General features: G+C 57.4%; 1 protein-coding gene across 7 annotated transcripts in view; it reads right to left on the bottom strand.

Annotated features, from left to right (window-relative positions):
- Nucleotides 1–24,113, bottom strand: part of EFCAB6 (EF-hand calcium binding domain 6) — a 105,929-nt gene that overhangs the window by 24,830 nt on the left and 56,986 nt on the right. For all 7 annotated transcript variants that reach the window (XM_084878112.1, XM_084878115.1, XM_084878116.1 and 4 more), the window contains 7 exons: nt 23,131–23,291; nt 21,008–21,178; nt 20,409–20,577; nt 9,876–9,990; nt 7,629–7,762; nt 6,692–6,924; nt 2,427–2,523 (listed from right to left, as the gene is read on the bottom strand). In XM_084878112.1, the coding sequence (XP_084734238.1) occupies nt 2,427–2,523; nt 6,692–6,924; nt 7,629–7,762; nt 9,876–9,990; nt 20,409–20,577; nt 21,008–21,178; nt 23,131–23,291 (1,080 nt within the window). The remainder of the gene's footprint in view (nt 1–2,426; nt 2,524–6,691; nt 6,925–7,628; nt 7,763–9,875; nt 9,991–20,408; nt 20,578–21,007; nt 21,179–23,130; nt 23,292–24,113) is intronic.

Below are 24,113 nucleotides of genomic sequence, written 5' to 3'. Positions count from 1 at the left end.
AGGCACTGCTTTCTTGGTGGAACCTGACAAAGGGACTCAGAAACCCCTGGAGGGCGAGGGCCGGCCGGGGCTGGCCGCCCGCTGACCAGGATGGTGTCTCTGAGGCGGCGGCATTGGAGCCCGGACCCATGGACCAGGACAGAACGCTGCCAGGGCCTCGAGGCAGGGCGGGTGGGCTTTACAGAGAATGGAGCAAGGAGGGCTGATCGCGTGTGGCAGCAGGGAGCCGGCCCTGCCTCATGACACGCAGGGCAGGAGCCCACTGCCGGCCCCGAGCGTGGAAGTGCTAAGCGCCCAGGAGGGAAGGCGGACACCGTGCTGGCTTCTTCAACAAGACCAGTGAGGTCAGAACACCTCACTGCATGGAAAGGCACTCCATTTCACCAGACAGCCCTCACAGCGTGCAGGCAGAGCACGGACTGGGAGAGGCACGTGCCCCACGTGGCCCCACGAAAGACTGGCCGCCCATCCACAGCGAGGGCTCCGGCTGGCGGGGGTAAGGGGGCGGGCAGCCGGTGTGAGCACCGCACAAAGGCGCACACATCACAGGAAGCAGCCCGCCCGACGAGTAAGGCGAAAGCCGCCGTCCCATTAGTCACCACAAATGCTCATTGAGTGCAGGGGACACTGCCACATGCGCTGGAGGGACAGACACAGCAATGGAGGGCGCCGGGGCCACGTGGTCACTGAAGGCCGTGGCCACAAAGCCAGAGCAGGTGCTGCCCGGCCCCGCACAGGGAGAGGGAGCCTGGCAACCTTCTCTTCCTCCATCCGGGCGCTGGTTACACGGGGACATGATTTGCAGGGCATCGTGACGACTTAAACGCATTTAAGGATACATATACATTACTACTACCCTGTGTCTCCGAAAATAAGACAGTGTCTTATATTAATTTTTGCTCCCAAAAATGCACTACGTCTTATTTTCAGGGGATGCCTTATTTTTCCATGAAGAAGAATACGGTACACATTTATTGTTAAATGAAAAAGGAAATTTATTACCTGTATACGGTACGGTAGTATGGTAGTTGTTAACACAAACCAGACAAACTGTGAATCCTACAGTATCAAGAATTTACTCATTTATTCAATGACAATCATGTCATCATCTTCTGGAACATCATCATAACAATCCAATTCCTGAATTTCCTGGTGAATTTCTTATGACTCCATTTCTTTCAGAATCAGTGGACCAAATCTCTCATGTTTAGCCTAGGGGGGCCTTATTTTGGGGGGATGCCTTATATTTCACTCAAAAGGAAACCTATAAGTAGGTCTTATTTTCGGAGGATGTCTTATTTTCGGGGAAACACCATATGTACATTGTAAGACATAGATGTGCACATCCTATCTAATAAAAGAGTAATATGCAAATTGATCATCACTCCAACACACAAGATGGCTGCCCCCATGTGGACACAAGATGGCTGCCACAAGATGGCCCAGGGGAGGACAGTTGGGAGGGACCACGCCTGCAAGGGAGGGCAGTTAGGGGTGACCAGGCCTGCAGGGGAGGGCAGTTAGGGGCAATCTGGTTGACAGGGGGCTCGGGAGAGGGGACTAGGGAGAGGGGTCTAGGGACAGAGGACAGGGGAGAGGGAACTAGAGAGAGGGGACTAAGGCGAGGGGACTGAAGAGAGGGGGCTAGGAAGGGGGAGAGGGGATGGAGAGAGGGGACAGGGAGCCCAGGAACTCAGAAGGACTTCACAGAGCCACCCTCATAGGCCAAGACACAGGGGGAAATGACCAAATGAAACAAAGTGGGGACATGCTTCGAGAGAGACTGCCCAGCAGTTTTAAAATACATATTTTTATTAATTTTTTTACAGAGAGGAAGAGAGAGAAGGACGGAGAGTTAGAAACATCGATGAGAGAGAACCATCAATCAGCTGCATCCTGCACACTCCTTACTGGGGATGTGCCCGCAACCAAGGTACATGCCCTTGACCGGAATCGAACCCGGGACCTTTCAGTCCGCAGGCTGACGCTCTATCCACTGAGCCAAACCGGTTTCGGCTGCCCAGCAGTTTTAAGGGTACTTTCCAAGTGAGGCCATGGGTGGGCACTCGGTCTGCGGCCTGCAGGGGGCGCTGTGTTTCCCATCTGACTCAAGGAGGGCTCTCACCCTCAACCGGCTTCCCACCACCTGGGCAGCACAGGAGGGGCTGCTGTACAAACACAGGCTCACCCGCAGGAAAGAGCATGACGCCTCACGTGTCACTGCAGTTTGTAATTCACGCCAGAATTCCGGCCCTGTGACGCCCACAGCCACTGACCTTTCCACGCCGCGACTGACTGTGAGTGTGAGCGTCTGACCTGAAAGCATTTCAGACTACACGGTCCCATGGCATGGGGGTGCAATCACCCAGTGCTCTCGGACCCTGAGAGAGATTTCCTTTCCTCCCGGGAAAAGATGGTGCTCTTACCTTAGACAGGTCTTTCCACCTGTTCTTTGCTTTGGTGACAAGGTACTGGTGAGCCTGCTCGCAAGCTAGTTCTGAATCTGTGACCTTCTCCTTTTGTCTTAAAAGAAAAATAAGTCAGTAAGTAGCTGTGTTTACATGTAACGGGCACATTTATCTCCTGAGGGGTCCCCTCCCCCCGGTTCAGAGACCCCGTTAGAGTCCTGGTCCGCACCTGGTCTAATTAGTTCCCAGCTGTGTGTCAGGGAGGTCTTACTAAACGTGGTTTATTTCCAGATAAGTGCGATTACACTTTCTCTGCGGCTCACACAGCAGACAGCTCCTCTGTCCTCCCAGGGAGAGACAGCGACACACCGGTGTCCGCGGAAGAAAGCAGCTCAAAGCTTTCCTTCTGGGTCACGCGCTGCCCTGACAGTTCGGACCGAGGCAACGATAGGGGAGGCTGGGCAGCGGCTCAGACTCCGGCCTCAGCGCAGGCGCAAAGCAAGGCTGAGGCTGCTGATCTGTGCCCTGGGCGACGTGAGCCGAGGAAAGAGCCTGTGGCCCGACGGGCCTGGCTCCTGGTTGAGCGTCGACCTGTGACCCAGGAGGGACCTGTGACCCAGGAGGGACCCGTGACCCAGGAGGGACCAGTGACCCAGGAGGACCTGTGACCCAGGAGGGACCAGTGACCCAGGAGGGACCAGTGACCCAGGAGGACCTGTGACCCAGGAGGGACCAGTGACCCAGGAGGAACCAGTGACCCAGAAGGGGCCTGTGACCCAGGAGGGACCTGTGACCCAGGAGGGACCAGTGACCCAGGAGGGACCAGTGACCCAGGAGGGACCTGTGACCCAGGAGGGACCAGTGACCCAGGAGGGACCAGTGACCCAGGAGGGACCTGTGACCCAGGAGGACCTGTGACCCAGGAGGGACCAGTGACCCAGGAGGGACCAGTGACCCAGGAGGGACCAGTGACCCAGAAGGGGCCTGTGACCCAGGAAGGACTTGTGACCCAGGAGGGACCCGTGACCCAGGAGGGACCAGTGACCCAGGAGGGACCTGTGACCCAGGAAGGACTTGTGACCCAGGAGGGACCCGTGACCCAGGAGGGACCTGTGACCCAGGAAGCACCTGTGACCCAGGAGGTCGTGGTTTGATTCCAGGGCAGGGCACGTGCGGGGCTGATGTTCCTGTTTCCCTCCTCTCCTGCCCTCTCTGAATTATTAAAAGAATAAAAAATAACTAACTAAAAAGGGCCTGTGCTCCTGCTTCAGTGATGCCACAGTGAGGCGCAGCGAAGGCTGAGGCTGGAGGAAGGCGGTGCCTGGATTCTTACTCCCCCAGACCAGGTAGGGGAGTGTGAGGCTGTCACGCCCTCAGACCTCCCGGGAGGGGCCCGGCCCACTTGGGGACCTGCGCCCCCGATGCCCAGGTCTGCATGGCAGCGTTTTCCCTGCAGCCCCCACGGGCAGTTCCCTGACCGGGGCCGACCGAGGCCCGTGGAGCCCGTCCGTGACTGTCTCTAGGAGGCCCCGGACAACCAGGCAGGACGCAAACACCCACATGTTCCCAGGTGAGAACACGCAGCAATGCGGGGCCCCGCTGCGGGACGGAGGTCTGTGTGACCCTCACAGCGCTGCTGTGACTGTGACCCTCTGCCTGGGACGCAGGCCGGGAGCACAGGTACCGGGATGGTGACACTGAACCCCACGCCGGGGGGAGGGGGTGTGTGTGAGGGGGGCAGGGCTTGGCCCGCAGAGTTCGTCCGGGCTGGCACCGCAGCGCTGGGCGCTGTCCCCGCTGCAGAGGCTGCGGTGTGGGGTGGGAGCTGCGGGAACGGCGCAGGCAGAGGCCCGGACAGGGCACGACGGAAGAGACGTGATTCCACGGCATCCCCACCAGCCCAGCCTGCTCAGCACCTTCTCCTTTGTACCCGAACCACCTCCTCCGGGTCCCCTTCCAGTCACTCCTCCCAGGGGAGATCCGCTGCACCCTCACCCTCAGCCTGTGGGTGGCGCTGCCCTCAGGAGCTGGTCCATAGCAGTTCATCCCCATGATGTGACGGGCAGCAGCTCCCGGGACTGCAGGGGCCTGGGCCCGGGAGTGGAGCCAGGGCTCCCGCCTGCCCGACGGTGCTGCGGGCACGTCCACTGCCCGCACACACGCAGAGCAGGCGGAGCCAGTCACCGCGACGAGCACCCACAAACTCAGCAGTAATCCTGCTCCTCCCCGGGGTGGGGTGAAAAGTCCTCGTTCTGGTGCCTTCCAGGACACTGGTGCCCACACTCCCGTGCGATGGGCCAGCTCCGGGACCACCAGGCCGGAAGCCCGCTCTGCGCTGTCGCTGTCCACACGGAAGGTCCTCCGTGACTTCCGGAGACGACCCCCGGTCCGGCAGGCGAACAGCCTTCCTTTGCTCCGCGGGCGGGCGCGGAGGCCCAGCTGGGACGAGGGGCTCTCCCTGCGCCTGGTCACTGCCGAGACGGCCCAGTGGGAGCCGGCGGGCACGGGGGAACACGGAGGCACCCTCTGGGGGGAGACCCTGCGCCCGTCTTGAAGCACGTCCATCATGCCCAGTCTGGGCCTCCGCTGACCTCCCTGCTGCATGTGACACCTTCCCATCTCCCCGCCGGCCTTCGCGATGCGGGCCCTCCGAGTGGCCCTGGCGGGAACACGCCCGGCCTGGCCTTGTCGGCGTGATTCCCCCTCCTGCCCCCGCCCCTGACCTTCTCTCTCCTTCTACCGATTCATTTACTCTCCCACAGGCCATCCCCTCGCACGGCCCACGGCCTCCTCAACGCTGGTACCCACCCGCCCGGACCCCAGGCCTGTGCGCTCACCTGCTTTTCTGCTCCATCTCTCCCCAACTGCCACCAGCCTCACCACGGAATTCCAAGGCCAGCAGCTGCCCCCTCACCTGCCCGCCAGAGGCGCTGGCAGCGGGCGGGTCTCTGCTGCCTTCTCATGTCCCAAATGATGCCCATTCGCCGGCCTTCGCCTTGAGGCTCTTCCTTAACCCCACCTGCACCCAGGGCCTCACCTGGACTCCCCCAAGTGCTCTCGGGGAGACCCTGGGCGGCGAGGTCAGCGCATCCACACTCCCTCCCTCCCCATCTCAGCGCCTGTGCAAACAGCGTCCCCCATGCCAAGGCCTCTGCTAGGCCATGGCTTTGGCTGTCTTAGTGACCAAGCTCCAGCCAGGACCCTCTGACTTCTCATTCCTTCCTCCTTTCTCCATTTTACACGCTGCTCTCCTCTCTCCAGCCTCTCCTGAAGCTACGCGCTGCCCTCCTTAGCCGGGTCTTTGGGTCCTGACCTCAGAGCCAGGCTTCCCGTCAGCCAGGCCCTCGTCACAGACACGGCAAGCCTCAGGCCTCGGCCAGCGTGACGAGCAGCATGAACCGAGCCCTCTGCCCAGGAGCTCCACGGACGGCGGGAAACGGACTGCACACAGGAGGAGCGGGTCCCGTCACTCCAGCGACTGGGCAGGGAAGGATGGACGGAGGGGCGCCAGGGCGTGGCTCCCGGGGGGGGGGGGTCTCGGGAGCAGCATCCCAGGAGAGCAAGCTCTGGTGGTGGAGGAGGAGACACCTGCCTCCTCCATGAGGACAGGAGCAGCTCTGGCCAGAGCACAGACCTAACCCCGAGGACACGAGAAGCCCAGCCTGGAGGCTGGTGGTGAGTGCAGTGCTTTTCCTCCCGCACCCGCTCAGGGCCCAGGGCGCCCCAGCTCCGGGACTGTGTGTGGACGGGCAAGGAAAGGCCCTGGCAGGTGGCCCCTGCAGCTCAAGGAAGGTGAGGGAGCCCTGTTAGTCTGTTTTTACGCTCCAGGCCCCGAGCCAGGGCCAGCCCAGCTCTCCTGGTGCCCAAACCGGGGCCTAAGACCGAAATTCCCTCCCCAAACGGAGGGGCGGAGCAGCAGCTCTGGATCTCCCGGCGCCAGAGGAGCCCTCACGCCCGCGTCCTGCCTCCGTGCTGCGGCCCAGGCCGGCTCCACCGCCTCCAATGCACACGCACCAGGGCGGGCGGCGTCAGGCGGTCAGACCCACTGCTCCGTCAGAGCGCGGCAGTGACAGAGAGCTCGGTCCATCGGGTTCTTCCACTCTGCGCCTGCCTGACCAGGCGTCCGGCCCCGAACGCCACTCTTTGGGGTGTACTTGTTAAGAAGAGGGTGGAAGGGTGGCTCGGCGGCGGCTGCCCTCTTGTGCCCGGTGGGCAGCGGAGGGGCGGGCAGGGTGTTGGGAAGGCGGCAGACGGGGTGACGCCAAACTGCGCCGTGTCCTTACTTGATGAGCCGTTGAGGCGGGTCGTCTGTTGTGGGTGGCGTCTCCTCAAACAGACTCCGGAATTCCCGGAAATTCAACGTGACGCTGAGCCGCAGGCCCAGGAGGGCCACGAGGCGCTCGAACTGCTCGTCTCTGAGGTTGAAGAGCAGGTGCTCCAGCAGCCGGTGCAGGTCCTGCATGCTGACGATGCCGTCCCTGTTGGTGTCCATGCGGAAGAAGGCGGCGAACAGGTTCTGCAACAGAGCGCCCGCCCGTCCATCCGTCCGTCAGACCCTTCCTGCTCCACGGCCCGGGACCGCCCCCCCATTCCCCCACAGTGACCCCAATACCGCCCTGCCCCATCACCCCAGAGTGACCCCAATACCGCCCCCCTCACCCTACAGTGACCCCAATACCGCCCTGCCCCATCACCCCACAGTGACCCCAACACTGCCCCTCTCACCCCACAGTGACCTCAATACCGCCCTGCCCCCTCACCCCACAGTGACCCCAATACCGCCCCCTCACCCCACAGTGACCCCAATACCGCCCTGCCCCATCACCCCCCAGTGACCCCAATACCGCCCTGCCCCATCACCCCACAGTGACCCCAATACCACCCTGCCCCATCCCCCCACAGTGACCCCAATACGCCCCCCTCACCCCACAGTGACCCCAATACCGCCCCATCCCCCTACAGTGACCTCAATACCGCCCCATCCCCCACAGTGACCCCAATACCCTGCCTCATCCCCCCACAGTGAGGCCCAGGGCCATTGGGCATGAGGACCTCAGGGGAGAGCCGCAGGGAGGCGAGGGGACGCAGCTCCTCCCAGGAGGTGGAGGGGTGCTGGGTCCCGGGAGGAGCCGGACAGGACGGGCTTTGGGGTCACAGCCCAGGCGGCAGAGTGGCCGGGGAGGGGGCCCCCGCTGAGGCAGGCGGGAGCGGGCCGCTCACCGGGAAGTTCTCCCTCAGGCGCTGGGGCAGCTGCTGCAGGCACTCCTCGGCGGTCACGAAGCCGCTGGCCAGGCTGCTTTTCGAGAGAACTGGGGTCGGAGGCGCAGTCCCTGGCGATCCGTTCGCTTTAGCTCCTGCAACGATCGCGGGGGTGGGAGGCCGTGTCCGGGGCCGCCTCCCGCCTCTGCGCCAGCACGGACCCTCCCGCCGAGGCCGCAAGCCCCGCCACTGGGATCGGCCTGCAGTGACCGCAGGACCTGCTGGGCCCGCTGTCCTGTCCTCGGCTCCCGGACACCGTCCTGAGGGGGAGCCTGGGCCTCATTCACTAACTCAACGGCCATTCCTGCCGAGGACCCTGCTCAATCCTGCGCGTGGCCCTTCCAGCCCCGAGGCGGGTCTCCTGTGCCCAGCTGCTGGGAGGAGGCTACTGCTGTGCTTCAGGGTGAGGAGATGGAGCTCAGGGGCCAGTCCCCGGGCTGAGCGCTCATGGACAGCACGGCTGCACCAGGCCCGCCGGCGCCAGAGCCAGCTGCTTGGTTACTGCACCGTGCCCGCTGAGCTGAAACCGGGACGGCAGCGGGACGCTCTCGGGAACCCACCGCCATCAGGGGGACCGGGTGCGGCCGGCTGGAGGCTGTGAGCCGGGACGTGGTTCTGCAGGTGGAACGCTGCCCGCCCCCGCCCCCGCCCCCGCCCCCACGGACACGTCTGTGGCTGACGCGGGCAGTGCGCCCGGAACTCGCGGCGAACTCACGGCATCCTGTGACCCAGGAGGGACCCTGGCTCTGCCCGCTCCCCCGGGCCTGCAGGGCCTCCCCCAGGTTCGGTGCGCCTGGCAGGCAACGCCTACCGAGCTGCTTGGCCACGTGGCACACACCCCCAACCTGACCTCTGGCCGACCTCAATCCCACCAACCAGGTGGGCCACAGACAGCACTGGCACTGATGGAGGAGGAGGAGGGGGGGAGGAGGAGGAGGAGGGGGAGGAGGAGGAGGAGGAGAAGGGGGGGAGGAGGAGGAAGAGGGAAGTGAAGGAAAGAACAGGCGGACTGGGAGGAGGCCTGGAGCAGCAGGCAGCTGCCAATCAAGTTCCCATTGCGTAGCAGACTCACTGCTCCGGGACTGCAGGTCAGTGACAGACCTGTCTGGGCCCATTCCCTCCTGGCGCACTGCAAACACTCCCTGAAATAAATGTGATTCCTTTTCCTTCTGGCACTGCCCGTTACCTACGTGGGCGCCGCTGTCCCTCTGGGCCCGGCAGATGGAGGGCTGGGGGCGGGCACCTCTGCGTTTCCGTGTGAGGAGCCCAGCGCCACTCTGACAGAGCCACGGGGACGGGAGAGCACCCCCAACACGTGTGCGTGATTCCTACAGCTTTTCTACGCCGGGCTCGCTGTCCCTCTCATCTCCCCGCACAGCACCATGGAGAGGAGGGGACAGAGGACATGGCCCAGGGGAGGCCGCACACACCCCGTGTCTGCCAGGCGTGCGGCCAGGGGAGCAGGGTGAGGGCAGGGCACACGGGAGGACCCGGCTCCGGCCTTGACCTTGTTGCACAGGACGAACTTCCTGAAAGCCCTTTGGGAAGGGGAGGGGGGCCTTGGGCTAGTCAGTCTCACAGACCCTGGTCCTCCCGGGCAGGAGGCCGGGGGTCAGGCCGCTTGCCCTGCCAGGCCCACGTGCCCTTCACTTAGGATAACCTGGGCTTTGTTTCTTGGCTAATCCTCACCAGAGGCATTTCTTCCATTGATTTTTAGAGAGGGGAAGGAGGGAGGAGAGACACAGAGAGAAACACTGATGTGAGAGACACATTAATCATTGCCTCCCACATGTACCTCAACTGGGGGCTCAAACCTGCAACCCAGGTTCGTGACCGTGACCGGGAATCGAACCCATGACCCTTCAGTATGTGGGCTGAAGTTCCCACCACTGATCCAGCAGTTTTTCAAGGAGGAAAATCTTAAAGAACATGGGGTGTGATTTAAGGCTCCGGGGGCTTTGGAGTGAGTTTTACACACCACTTTGCTCTGAGCTTGTAGATGGCTCTGCTGGGCAAAATCCTACATCACAACTAAGCGTAACTACGAAAGCAAGAAGACCGAGCCGTCAGATAAAAGTGAGCCAAGTGCCTGCTCCAGCCTCGCTCGCCCCGCCCAGCCCCGCCGCGGGGGCGCTCCTCAAGGCTCAGAAAGACTGGGGTGCCCCTGGGGAGACGCGCCGGCAGGGTTTGCCCTTGGCGATGAGCTACCTTCAAATCCCGCTGCGAGATCCTGGTAGTTCATCCCTTCTTTCTTATAGCCGATGGCTGCCTTCAGCTGAGCGTACTGGTCATCATCCATGGGCAGCCCGTGATTTTCCAGCACCTGATGGGGAGCCGGGGAGGGGGAGATGCTTATGTGGTTGGGGGTCCCGGCTGAGCCAGCAGCCCTGCAGCCCCGGGCTCCAGCCTGCAATCAGTACTTGTCCGCCCACCCACAGGCTCCTGCTGGGTCCCTGGCCCTGCCCCCGGTTTCCTTGCTGTGCCAGTGAGCGAACAAGGAGCCAGCGGGGCCCAGCATGGGCTCGGACTGCAGGGCACTCAGGCTGCGGGCAGCCCCGCAGACCTCCTCAGGGCCGGGCATCCGAGTACTGAGCTCACACACACATGCTGTGCCCGCAACGGCTTTCAGCCTCATGTGCCCGGGGAACGTGAACAAAGCAAAGCACGGCAGTCTGTGGAGCAAAGACTAAAATTCTGATTAAAGTTCCATCATTACCGACAGTTCACACGGCAAGCTACGTCTGGGGGGCACCCGCGGCACTGTCTTTCTCTCTGAGACACGCCACTCACTGAACGTTATCCAGGGTCCTTCACTCACCACACACACCGACTGCTTACAGTTTCCGTCCTGCGTGCATGTGTGTGTGTGTAGATGTGTATGTGTGTCTGTGTGTGTGTGTTGGTGTTTGTGTGTGTATGTGTGTGTGTGTGTGTGTGTAGGTGTGTGTGTGTGTAGGTGTGTGTGTGTGTGTGTACGTGTTTGTGTGTGTGTGGGGGGGAGCAATTATCCAGACGACACTGCCCCAGGAGATGGGATGGGCTGTTCAAGGGACAGATGTTGACGGCACCCTTTTGTCAACGGCCAGTCATCAACCCAGACAGACTCCCTGCCTGGAGGTGAGACCCCAGAAATGATGCGGGAGGAGACAGGCGGGACAGAAGGCACCATCCCTGCTACTCTCAAAGTATTTACAACTTACATGAGAAAACACAGCTTTTCTTCTGAAAAAAAAAAACATAGAATCACATGACCCCCACCCCATCCCATGCATGGCATATGGAGGAAGGCTGTCTGGGAGAGCCATGTCTAGAGACAGGTTTTGAAGAAAGTGTGTTTTGGAGCCTGGGGACACACAGACCAGCTGATGACAAATGTCAGGGGTCTGATGGCACAGGAAGCCAGAGCAAGCCAGAGAGCAGAGGCATAGCAGGCTCAGCACTACACTGCGTTCAGGGGAGAAAGCTAAATGGGGAAAGGAAACAGGAGGATGAAGTGAGATAGGACACTTCATCATCTCCATCATCATCACTACCACCATCATCACCACCATCACCACCACCATTACGATCTTCATCACCATCAACACCATCATCACCACCATTACCATCTTCATCACCATCATCACTATCACCATTATCATCACCATCATCACCACCATTACCATCATCACTATCACCATTATCATCATCATCACCACCATTACCATCTTCATCATCACCATCACCATTATCATCATCATCACCACCATTACCATCTTCATCATCACCATCAACATTATCATCACCATCATCATTACCATTACTATCACCATCATAATTATCACCATCATCATTATGTTATCATAACCATCATCATCATCGTCACCATCATCACCATCACCTTCATAAATATCACCCTCACCATCACACTATAACCATAACCATCATCATCACCACCATCATAAACATCACTATCATCACCATTATCATCATAACCATCACTATCACCATCACCATCATCATCTTCACCATCTTTATCACCATCATTATCATCATCGTCACCATCATCATAACCATCACCATCATCATCATCACAAACACCATCATCATCATGTAGCAATGGTAAGTGCCAGGCATTGTGCTAAGCTCCTCACGGGTATGTTTAAGTCTCAGTTAATACTTATAATAAACTTTGAGAAAGTCACTCTTACTAACCGCATTCTAAAGATGTGGAAACCGAGGCTTAGAGAGTTCAAGGCACTTGCCCCAGTTACATTTTCTTATCAACTGCACTCCACGGGGGACCTGCAACCTGCAGGGCGGGTGTCAACTCCTGTTTTGGTGACATCCTTTCTGGTGTGCGGGCCTAGGGCGCAAGGAGCTGGCACCTTAGGCTGTGTACGTCAGTAATAAACTGACTACAACAGACAGCGGCTCCTTGTATCTGTACTGCCCAGCTGATCAAGCCCTGGAGTTGGCTGGGCGTGTTTGTGTGAGCGTGTGTGTATGCGTGTGTGTGTATGCATGTGTGAGAGTGTGTGTGTTTGTGTGTGTGTGTGTGTATGTGTGTGCGTGTGCGCGCGTGTGTGAACAATCCTGCCTGGTGCGGGATCAGAGACAAGGAAGACGGAGGGGATGCAGGTGCAGCTGCAGTGCAGAGCCTCGTGGGGAGCAGCGCCGGATTTCCAGACCATCAGGGCCTGCCTGGGGACTCGGGCAGGCTGCACGTGACTGGAGATTCTGGCAGTTCCATGCCATCTGCACATCACCCAGCCCGGCCCTGCGAGGAGCCTGTCCCGGAGGGCACACGAGTACAGACAGACAGCTGTGGCCCCGTGGAAGCAGCAAAAGGGACAGATTGCTTTCTTTGAAAAATAACTTCATAGAACATACATGCATAACCCATGCACACAGACACTAATGTGTGGAAAAGCCTGGGACGGGGGTAGGGGGCAGGAGGGGTTAACGGGGGAAAAGGGGACATCTGTAATACTTTCATCAATAAAGATTTTTTTTTTAAAGAAAAGCGACTTTATATTTTGAATATTTTGAAAACAATTACACATGAATTATTCATCGCAAATTCCTCCTGCTCAGCCTTTCATAAAAACATATGTGATGGAGAATGAGGACGTGTCTGTAGGCAAATGCTTCGCAGCCCGGAGGGTTGGGGGTGGGAGGCGGGGTGTGCTGCAGGCTGCCTGGCCCTGGCACAGGCGCGCAGACCCCTCTCTGCACAGAGCTCAGCCAGGGACCAATCCCAGGAGAGACCCTGAGCACCTCCCGAGCACCAGGGCCCTGCCCAGTAACACCCCCCCCCTCTCCGTCCCCCCCTCCCCGCACCGCTCTCATCTCTAAGATGAGCACGGGGCAAATCCACCAGCTTGATCACAACCCTGGGAGGCAATTTGCAATACAACATAAGGCTAAACGGCACCATTTACAAAACAGATTCCAAATGTTTAAGTATTCAAGCGATGTCCTTTGGTCTTCCTTGGGGGGTTCCTCAAAGCGTAACAACCTGTGGCCTGGCACATTCTGCTTCGCCAACTAGTCCCTGCATCCCCGGGACATCATTTAGACTGTGGAGCGAGTCTTCCTCGCGAGACCTTGCCATTCCACAGCTCTCAGTGGGCAGGGCAGGCGCTGATTCTGAGCTCATGTTCCTTCTCACTGAGAAAGTGACTCAGCCCAGCCCGGCCACTCCAGAGCCTCCGTGAGAGATCCCTCACCACCCCGGGCTCCAGGGTGAGCAGCACATGCTTGCCAGGCCTCTGCTTCTCTTCTTTCTGAGGGTTACAATTCAGACCCTTACCTTCCCATAGTCTGTTTAGAGTAAACAGTGACCCACTCCAGATAAAATGCAGGAAGCATATGGGACTTCACCCCCTCCTGTCCTTTATACTAACCTGTTCTACATCAATAGTACAAACCCCACAGGACAGTGTTATATCCCCAAACATCCTTTGTAAATTAAGAAAAATAGGCCTTAAAAATAGCCTTTTATGTTTAATCAATTATTAGCCATTTCCAATGTTCTTTATTCCTTCATGCGCATTTGAGTCTCCACCTAGTTTCAAATTCCTTCAACCTGAAAACTTCCTTGAACGTTTCTTATAGTGAAGATCTGCTTACAATAAATTATCTTTTGTGTGTTTGTGTTTTTATCTGAAAATCTATTTTCCTTTCTTAAAGGAGACTTTTGCGGGATGTAAATTCTGGGTGGAGAGACTTTTAGTTGCCTTTCCAGCATGTTAATTAAAGGTATTGTTCCACGGTTCTGATGAGCAGTGAATGGGGATTCAAATCCTTGTTCCCCCATTTGTAATATGGCATGCTATCTAATAAAAAGGTAATATGCAAATGATCGTCACTCTAACACACACAAGATGGCCATCCCCATGTGGACACAAGATGGCCAGCATGGGAGGGCAGTTAAAGGTGACCAGGCCTGAAGGAAAGGGCAGTTGTGGGCAATCAGGCCAGCAGGGGAGTAGGTAGGGGGTGATCAGGCTGGCAGGCAGGCTAGCGGTTGCAGCCAGCAGTCCTGGATTATGAGAGGGATGTCCAACTGCCCATTTAGGTCCTAGATTGTGAGAGGGATGTTGCAGATTGCAGAGGGTGTAGGCTGGGCTGAGGGGACCGCACCCCCCTCCCCCTTCCAGTGCACAAATATCATGCTCTGGGCCTCTAGTTTTCATATGCTGCTTTTAATATTTCTCTCTTTGACCTTGGCTTTCAGCAGTTTGTCTGTGATTTTGCTTGTATTTAACTTACTTGGGTTTCTGAACCTCTTGAATATACATTTAGCCCTTTGACCCCAAATTAGGAAATTTCAGCCATTATTTCCTCACATGACTTCCTTTCCTTCTACAACTCCAATTATAACTATGCTAGACCTTCTGATGTTGTTCCACATGTCCTTGGGTCACTGTACTTTTTTTTTTTTTTTTTTTTTTTTTTTTTTTTTTTTTTTTACCTTTTGGTTTTCTTCAGTTCATAGAATTTCAATTGACTATCTTTAAGTTCACTGACTCTTTCATCATCTCCACTCTGTGTCTAAGCCCATGTGGTCAATCTTTCTATTTCAGCTACCCTGTTTTCCCGAAAATAAGACAGTGTCTTATATTAATTTTTGCTCCCAAAGATGCACTACGTCTTATTTTCAGGGGATGTCTTCTTTTTCCATGAAGAAGAATACGGTACACATTTATTGTTAAATGAAAATGAAGGAAATTTATTACCTGTATATGGTATGGTAGTATGGTAGCTGTCAACACAAACCAGACAAACTGTGAATCCTACAGTATCAAGAATTTACTCATTTATTCAATGACAATCATGTCATCATCTTCTGGGACATCATCATAACAATCCAATTCCTGAATTTACTGGTGAATTTCTTGTGACTCCATTTCTTTCAGAATCAGTGGACCAAATCTCTGTTTACCCTAGAGGGGGCCTTATTTTCGGGGGGATGCCTTATATTTCACTCAGAAGGAAACCTATAAGTAGGTCTTATTTTCGGAGGATGTCTTATTTTCGGGAAAACACAGTAGTTTATGATATTTTCCTGCTCTAGAACTTCCATTTGGTTCTTTTCACAAATTCTATTTGTTTCCTGAGGTTTCCTACAATTTCATTTATCATGAATATATTTTCATTTACATCTCTGAGCATAGTTATAATAGTTACTTTGGCTTAAGGCAGTGGTCGGCAAACTGGCTCGTGAGCCACATGGGGCTCGTGAGCCGCAGTTTGCCACTCTGTTGACTAATGAGTTTGCCAACCAGTGGGATAGGGGCTTAATCACAAGGAACAACAACAGCCTATAATTATTGGAATGGAGAGTCTAGGTCAGTGGTCAGCAAACTCATTAGTCAACAGAGCGGCAAACTGCGGCTCATGAGCCGCATTGTGAGCCGCAGTTTGCCTACCACTGGCCTAAGGGGATGTTGTCACTGGTTTGATCTTTCCAGACCACTAAAACTCTCTCCATATCAGCAATAGGCTGTTTTGCTCTCTTATCATTTGTGTGTTCACTGGAGTAGCACTGTTAACTTCCTTTATAAAATTTTCCTTTGTTTTCACAACTTGACTAACGAGAGGCATAGCTTTTGACCTATCTCGACTTTCCACATGCCTTCCTCACTAAGCTTAACATTTCTAGATTTCAGTTTAAAGTGAGAGGTGTACAACTCTTCCTTTCACCTGAATACTTAACGGCCATTTTAGGGATAATAATTGGCCTGATTTCAATATTGTTGTGTCTCAGGGGTTAGAGAGGCCCAAGGAGAAAAGAGATGGGGGAACATTCAGTCAGTGGTGAAGTCAGAACACACATTTATTAAGTTTGCCATCTTATATGGACACTAGAGGTCTGATGCATGAAATTCGTGCACTGGGGGGTATCTCTCAGCCTGACCTGCACCCACTCCAATCCGGGAGCCCTCAGGGGATGTCCTACTGACGGCTTAGGCCCAATCCCCATAGTTCTCTGCTCTCTGCGGGGCCTGCCTGCTCCAAATCACGGCGACTGCCAAGCAGGCCATGCTGGATGCTGCTTGCAGGCTGGGCTTTACTGCTCCTGGGTTGCTGAGGCCATGCTGGGTGCTGCCTACGGCTGTGCTTGCCTGCTCCCAGGCCGCTGTGGCAACGGCCAAGCAGGCTGGGCTGGGAGCTGCCTCCTCTGTGCTGTCAGTCTCCACAGAGGCCATGAGGTTAATTTGCATACTCACTCCTGATTGGCTGGTGGGTGTCCAAAGTGATGGTCAATTTTTTTGACTATCATATTTCTTTTTTACTAGTATAGATGGTTTGTGGTGCCCCTAAAACAATTGCAACAGTAATATCACAGATCACTGACCAAAGGTCACCATAACAAATATAATAATAATGAAAAAGTTTGAAATATTGTGCAAATTACCTAAAGGGTGACACAGAGACTCAAAGTGAGCAAATGCTGTTGGAAAAATGGTGCCAATAGACTTCTTCAATGCAGGCTTGCCACAAACTTTTAATTTGGAGGGAAGGGAGGGTGGCTATAAAACCAACCACACCAGTAATTAAATAAATGCAAAATGGACTAAGTACTCCAAGTAGAAGACTAAGGCTGTCACAGTTTATCTTTTAAAATGTCAGCTATATGGTACCCATTAGAGATTTACTTTAAATATAAGCACGCAGGAAGTTTAAATAAAAGAATAGAAAAATGTATTCTCTGCTAGCACAGATCAAAAGAAAGCTGAAGTAACTCTATTATTATCAGGCAGAAGGAGGCTTGCAGGCAAGTAGCATTACTCTGTATCCGGAGAGTCATGTCATAATTGTAAAGGAGACAATTCACAGGGAGTTTCAGCGAGCTATGTGTACCCAATAATTTAGCTTCAGAGCGAACAAAGCAATAATCAACAGAATAAAAAAGGATCTCACCAGACAAATCCACAGTCCACTTCAATACACTGCTCTAAATAGCTAATGGAATGTGCAGGCAGAACTGTGAATAGACTAGAGAAGTTCTGAAGAACATAATTAATGAAATAGACCCACGTGACCTACTCAGGAAACTGAAGGTCCATGACGGAGTGAGCACACCTCCTTTTTCTGTGTTTATGGAACATTTGCCAAAATCATCTAAGTGTCAGGTCATAATCCAAGGCTCAACATCTCAGAAGACAGCCTGAAGTCATTTAGACTATAGAATCTATTCTCTCCTCACAATGGAATCAACTTTAAAATTGATAATAAACGGTAAATTAGAAAATCCCAACTGTTTGGATATTAAACAATGCACTTAAAATTAAGAATTGGAAAAAAGAATAAACCACTAAGGAAATGATAAAATATTTTGAACTGAATGATAATGAGGATATGATATACCGAAACTTGCACGATATGGCTAGGCCTGTACCTAGAGGGCAATGTATAGCCATCAATTCATACATTAAAGAAATAAAAGCTGAACAGTAATGATCTAACGTTTTATCTCAAGAAATTAGAAAAAGCCAATTAAATCTCAATGAAGCAGAATGAAGACAATAATCAAGGAAATAGAAATAAAACAAATAAAACAATATATGAGAGAAAAATACCAATAACAATAAAGTAGTTACTAATAAAACTGACAGACCTCAAGTGCTTCTGGTAGGATGGAGTAATTCATAGCAAGCCAACATTCCCAATGAAAAACAAAACGAAACCAAACACGTGACAAAGCCCAGTCCGTTACCAAAATACTAAAAAGTTCCCAAGAGCAGCAGAAGCGGTGCTGTCACAGGGACTGAAGTTCCCAGGTGAGAGGATCCTGCAGAGGGGAACTGAGGCCATGCACCTGCATTTTCCCTGGGGACAGCTGAGGATTCTGTGAGTGGACCTGAGCCTGAGAAATAGCGGACTTTCCCTGGGAACAGCTGAGGATTCTGGGAGTGGACTTGAGCCTGAGAAATAGAGCTGGGCCAGCCGGAGGGCCCCTCCAGCAGAGCGTGCGCTAGGTGTGTGGTGCCAGGATCTCAAACTTGGAGGTGGAGGGGGCAGGCTCAAACCAGGACTGGTCCCCTCCAGACGGGGCTGACCTCTGGGACCGCTCAGGGCTGAGTCTGAAACCAAAGCAGCCTGCAAAGCCCCAGGCTGCGGTACTCAGGCCCACCAGGCAGAGGCCTGTAACCCCACGGCGAAGACGGAAGCCTAGAGGTGTGGTCAGTGGACACCACGTCTGGCCACTGCTCCTGTGGGTATGGGGCTTGGACCAACAAATCTGAAGATGTTCTGACCTCAAACACGCAGTTGGTCTCCCCTAAGATTAGGAACATGTCCGCAACAGGAAGCTCAAGGGCGAGGACTGCTCGTCCCCTCCCGCACCTGGCCTCCAGGACGGGCACTCTATCCACTTCCCCGGGTATTTTCTTCTGAGTCACCCGCCCACGACCAGGCTGGACACCCCATTAGGAAGTAACGGTCGTGGGTGGGAGGGTGTGAGACCCTCTGCTGGGCGGAGAAGGAGCACCTGCACCAGGCCCTGGCTGGGAGCGAATGAGAAGTAAGGAGACAGAATGCTAAGAATCTGGGGCGCTGGCCGGCTGATACTGCTCTAAGGCATCCCGCCTGGGGCTGTGTGTGCTGGCAGCTCTGTGGCCCATCCTTCTCCAGAGGCCTCACTGGGACCCGGGGGTGGGCCTGAGAAGCGCGCTCAGGATGCTCATGAGGGTGATGAATAACAACTTCCCATCAGGAACAGCCAACTAAGGGGACCTGGCGGATGGAGCACTCAATTAGGCTGATTACTCAATGAGGCTAATCCTGACCTCTGTGTCCTTGCAAGTTTGTCATTTTATGGTCCCCACGGTCACTGTCACCAAGCAACCACACCTCTTTTCCATCCACACTCCCGTGGCGCAGGCCTCTGCCAAGTGCACACCAGGCACCTCCCGTGTCTCCTGAAGGGGTTTGACAGACTGTCCACTGCCCAACATGTACCTCCTCTTCTCGCATGAAGAGAACCGTGCTTTTCCTGAAGGTGGTCATGTTCCCAATCACACACACACACACACACACACACACACACACACAGAGGCCTGGTCCATAAAAAAAAGCTGCTGGGAGAAGCTTCTAAGAATGCTGTTTTAAAGCAGAAAGACGTGTGTAGCTCAAGCCTCTGCCCCTCCCTCTGCTTCTGTGCCCGGAGCCCGCGTGCCGGCTGGTGCTCCAGCTGCTGGCTTGCAGGCATGGGCGGCCTGCACTGGCAGCTCAGCCCCTCTCACAGAGAGGGAAACAGCAGCCTCTCACTTCACACGCTGTTTGGGGGTGCTGGCTACTCATTCCACGTGTGGTGGGGGAGGGAAAGGAAATGTATGCAGGGAAGGAACAGAAGATTCTGGATCTCACTAAAGTTCCATAGCTGTTTTCTGCACCACCACCCGCTCTTGATTCATTGTTAAATGAAATGCCTTTGAGAACACACGGCAGTCACAGCACGTGGCACAGGGGCCAGAGCAGGGCCTGGGAGGCTCTCCTGGGAGAAGCAGGGGGTACAGGGTTGTGGTGAGAAATGACGTCATGTGTGAGGGAATGCGCTCAGACCGGGTCTAGCAGGAGCCCAAGCCCCAGCAAAGCCACACATTTCCCCGTGAGAAGCACACGAGCTCACAGAAGCCCAGACAGGCCGCCTCGGTGAGGACGGTCCCCTCCGGGATGTCACTGGCTGCCTCTCACATTCAGCAGAGAAGAGGGAAGAGGTCATGTGTTACCAAACTGGACTGGCACAGCGGGGAGCCTCCTGGCCACGTGGACGGTGCGGCTCGTGGGTGTGGGGCGCTGACGCCCGCCTGGCCCGAATCCAGCCCTGCGGCTCCCCCTCGGAGCCCGGAGCCCCGCTTCCTCCGCCGCAGCCCTTAGTCCTGTGAGCGAGGGGAGGTGTGGACCGTCCCAGGAGCCTGTCCCCCTCTGGGCCGCCAGCCTCTCCTCCCGCCTGGGGCTGCTGTCGGGGCTGGCACAGAAGACACGCAAAGAGCCTGTGGCAGCGCCTGACCTGGGGCGGACACCTGTACGTAGAGCACTCACAGTTATCCCCTCTTGGAATGTCTGCCATCGCCCTCTCTGAGCCTGGCACCCACACGGCTACTGAGAGCGATGCCTTCCTGAGCAGGAGCTGACGCTGCCCGCTGAGAACTGAGCGGGAAGCCCGGCGCCACGCTTGGCAGGCGTCTGTGACAGAGCAGCCGGCCTGCCTCGGGAAGGAACAGGAACGCGGGAGGCCGGCCCTCCTACCTTCCTGAAGTCGCACGAGTTCACCCTGCCACTGCCGTCCTTGCTGGAGTCGAGAAATTGCTTCCTGAACGCGGGGTCCTGCCGCTGGACCCAGTGCCGCAGCCTCTGCACCGCTTCGTCCTTGGTCACCGTCTTGGTCCTGGAGCTTCTGTCCTCCGGGGGCTTGGCTCTGAAAGCACAGCGGGCACAGGTCCGGCGGGTGCTCTGCACACACCCCACTTTCCATCCGCCAGCACCACCGGGAGGCTCGCCCTCCCCTTCACCGCACACCCACGTGCTCAGGCAGGTGGCGAGCGAAGGTGCTGGGCCGATGGCGCGCCCTGGGGCCGGCTCACAGGCCTGGGGCTCGCAGGTGCGCCCCGAGTTGGCGGGGGCAGTGTGTGGGGTTGAGCGTGGGGGTGGGAGCCTCGGGGAGAGAACGCCGCCTGTGTGTGGGATTCCACTTGCGCGCTGAGCGGGCTGACACGCGGGGGCCAGGAGGCGTGGTGGGAAGGGGCTTCGTGTGACCCAGGGTCATCGCCCTCCGTGGGAAGGAAGGCTGACCGGCGGCCTTCCCCTCGGGCCAAGGTTCCCACTGCGCCCGCCTCTGCCCCCATTACCTCTGGGCGCCCTCCGACGGTGGCGTCTCCTGCTGCCCGGGCTCGCGGGGCGGCCGCCCCTTCGCGGCATTAGCTGGGCAGGCGGCGGGCAGGCCCGGGACGCCCATGCTGGCCAGGAGGTTCCTGTAAAGGACCTTCCCCGAGGCTGGGTCCTGAAACTTACTGCAGAGCCTGGACGGGAAGGGCAGGAGAGCGCGCCCATCAGAACGTGCGACCACAGAGACGGGCCTGCCCTCCGCGGGCGGCGGGGGGCGCCTGCACCCGCCCGCCTGGGGGAGGGGCCCGGGCAGCGGCCGCTGGGAGAGCCCGCTTGGCAGCTGAACACGCACTTCCCGAGGAGCCAGCCACTCCGCCTGGAGAGAGGCGGTGGTCTCCACAGAGGCCGCGCCTGCCGGTGCCAGCCCCAAACTGGAAGCACACCGAGCACCCAGCACCGTGGATGCAGGAGGTGTGCACCCCGCGCTGCCAAACACTACCCAGCAATGACAGGGGTCCCCCTCACCCCCGGAATGCCGTCACAGACATGAACCCCAGGCTCATCGTGAGGGTGAGCAGAGCCGGACAAGAGGGCAGCACCCTCCTGGCCGGTGGGTCAGTGGTCAGAGCGTCGGCTCTTGCACCAAAGGGTGGCAGGTTGGATTCCCGGTCAAGGGCACGTACCTCAGCTGCAGGCTCGATTCCAGGCCCAGTAGGGGCATGTGCTAGAGACAACCAATAGTTATATCATTGATGTTTCTCTCTCTCCCTCTCTCCCCCGCACCTCCCTTCCACTTTCTCTAAAAGCAATGGAAAAAATACCCTCGGGTGAGGATTAAAATTTTTTTAAAAAAAGAAGCGAACACCACGTATGCTTTCACTAACTACATAAAATCACAGAAAGTGCAAAGTAACCAGAGCGGTGCAGAGCTGAGCCGAGGCCGCTGGGGGCGGGGCGGGGCGGGGTGGGGGGTAAAGTGTGATAAAGATGTAAGCAATGCAAAACCAGAAAAACTGTGAATGAGCAGCTCGGGTGGGGGTTATGGAAGAGCTCACACGGCACTGTGGCACACCGATCTTTTAGGAAAAGAAGCCACTGGCGCGGCCAGGTCTGGCTGCTTCTCGGCATTTTGTTTGTTAATGTTTCTAATCACAGGAAGTGCGCTCCTTGTGCACATTAGTGAAGCCCAAGGCCCGAGCGGAACCTGCAGGTGCCCAGGCCAACGGGCAGGCAGCTCGGGGCGAGGCCCTAGTGGGTCTGGCGTCGCCTCGGCCTGATGGGTGGTCTCCGGAGGCTGCGGCGCCGTGGCCACAGCCAGCCTCGTGTGGACGCTGAGGCCTCACCTGCCCTTAGCCCACGTGTGTGCGCAGCGGGCTTCCCGTGACCCACTCAGAGCACGGAGGGATGTCAGAGGTGAGGGTCTCGTGAGGAGGGAGGCTGGATTTTCGGAGATGAACCGGCTTCAGAGCAGCACTTCCCTAGCTCGGCCCGGGTGGCCTGGGGCCTCCCTGCTGTCAGCCCACACCTTGTGCCATCCAACGAGTGTTTACTGTGAAACCCCGTTCCCCGGACCCGCAGAGACAGGCACTGCCCAGGGAGAGGGCGGCCGCACCCCTTCCAAGCACTGCCCGGCCTCGGAGCTGTCACCGAGGCAAAGGGCTGGGGAGCGCCCGTCTGGGCGTCGCCTCTCTCCTGCACCCCGTTTTCTCACCTACAGGATGCGCACAGCAGTGCCTGACACAGAGGAGGGCTGCGAGCAGGAAGCCAGCTGGCATGTGTGTGTGTGCGTGCATGCATGTGTGTGTGTGTGCGTGTGTGCTCAGTAGCCAGCTGTGGTAACAGGGTCACAAGTGCTGACGCCACGTCGCTCAGAGGGACGGTGGCTATCCCCCTGCTCCCGTGTGCGGAGCGCAGAGCTGAGTGCGGGGAACCGGTGAGCCGGCGGCCGGGAACCGGCCACTCAGAGCCGCGTCTCCCATCCTGAGAGGCCCTACGGGCTGCCTGTGCTGAGACTGTCACAGCGACGCCAGCCCCGGGAGCCCGGCCTGGCAGGCCGTGAACGGCTGTGACAACGCCTGCAGCGCTGGACACGCAGAGAGGGCAGAGGGCAGAGCAGACCGGAGGGGACACGGCACCAGGGCCTCACCTGGCCAGATGCTCCGCCGTCAGCCAGGGGCAGAAGGAGTGCAGCACCTTCCTGAGGTGGCTGGCCCGGATGAGCCCCGAGTCTCCCCAGTCGTAGGAGCACAGCACGTCGTAAAACGCCAGCAGGTTCCTGCGGATGGCGTCCCGCACCATCCCTTCCACCTGAGAAACCGCCGCCACAGGCTGCAGCCGTGGCCTGGGGGGCACCCGAGACCACGGGGGGAGGGGCCCTGGGACCACGGAGGGAGGGGCCCCTGGGACCACAGAGGGAGGGGCCCCTGGGACCACGGAGGGAGGGGCCCCTGGGACCACGAAGGGAGGAGTTCCTGGGACCACAGAGGGAGGGGCCCCTGGGACCACAGAGGGAGGGGCCCCTGGGACCACGGAGGGAGGGGCCCCTGGGACCACGGAGGGAGGGGCCCCTGGGACCACGGAGGGAGGGGCCCCTGGGACCACGGAGGGAGGGGCCCCTGGGACCACGGAGGGAGGGGCCCCTGGGACCACGGAGGGAGGGGCCCCTGGGACCACCGAGGGAGGGGCCCCTGGGACCACGGAGGGAGGGGCCCCTGGGACCACAGAGGGAGGGGCCCTGGGACCACGGAGGGAGGGGCCCCTGGGACCACAGAGGGAGGGGCCCCTGGGACCACGGAGGGAGGGGCCCCTGGGACCACAGAGGGAGGGACCCCTGGGACCACGGAGGGAGGGGCCCCTGGGACCACGGAGGGAGGAGTTCCTGGGACCACGGAGGGAGGGGCCCCTGGGACCACAGAGGGAGGGGTCCCTGGGACCACGGAGGGAGGGGCCCCTGGGACCACGGAGGGAGGAGTTCCTGGGACCACAGAGGGAGGGGCCCCTGGGACCACGGAGGGAGGGGCCCTGGGACCACGGAGGGAGGGGCCCCTGGGACCACAGAGGGAGGACTTCCTGGGACCACAGAGGGAGGGGGCCCTGGGACCACAGAGGGAGGGGCCCTGGGACCACAGA

The sequence above is a fragment of the Pipistrellus hanaki genome (genome assembly GCF_964339955.1).
Source record: "Pipistrellus hanaki genome assembly, chromosome: 3".
NCBI classification, from domain to species: Eukaryota; Metazoa; Chordata; class Mammalia; order Chiroptera; family Vespertilionidae; genus Pipistrellus; species Pipistrellus hanaki.
The sequence above is the reverse complement of the archived record's forward strand: the minus strand, read 5'-3'. Positions and strand labels throughout refer to the sequence as shown.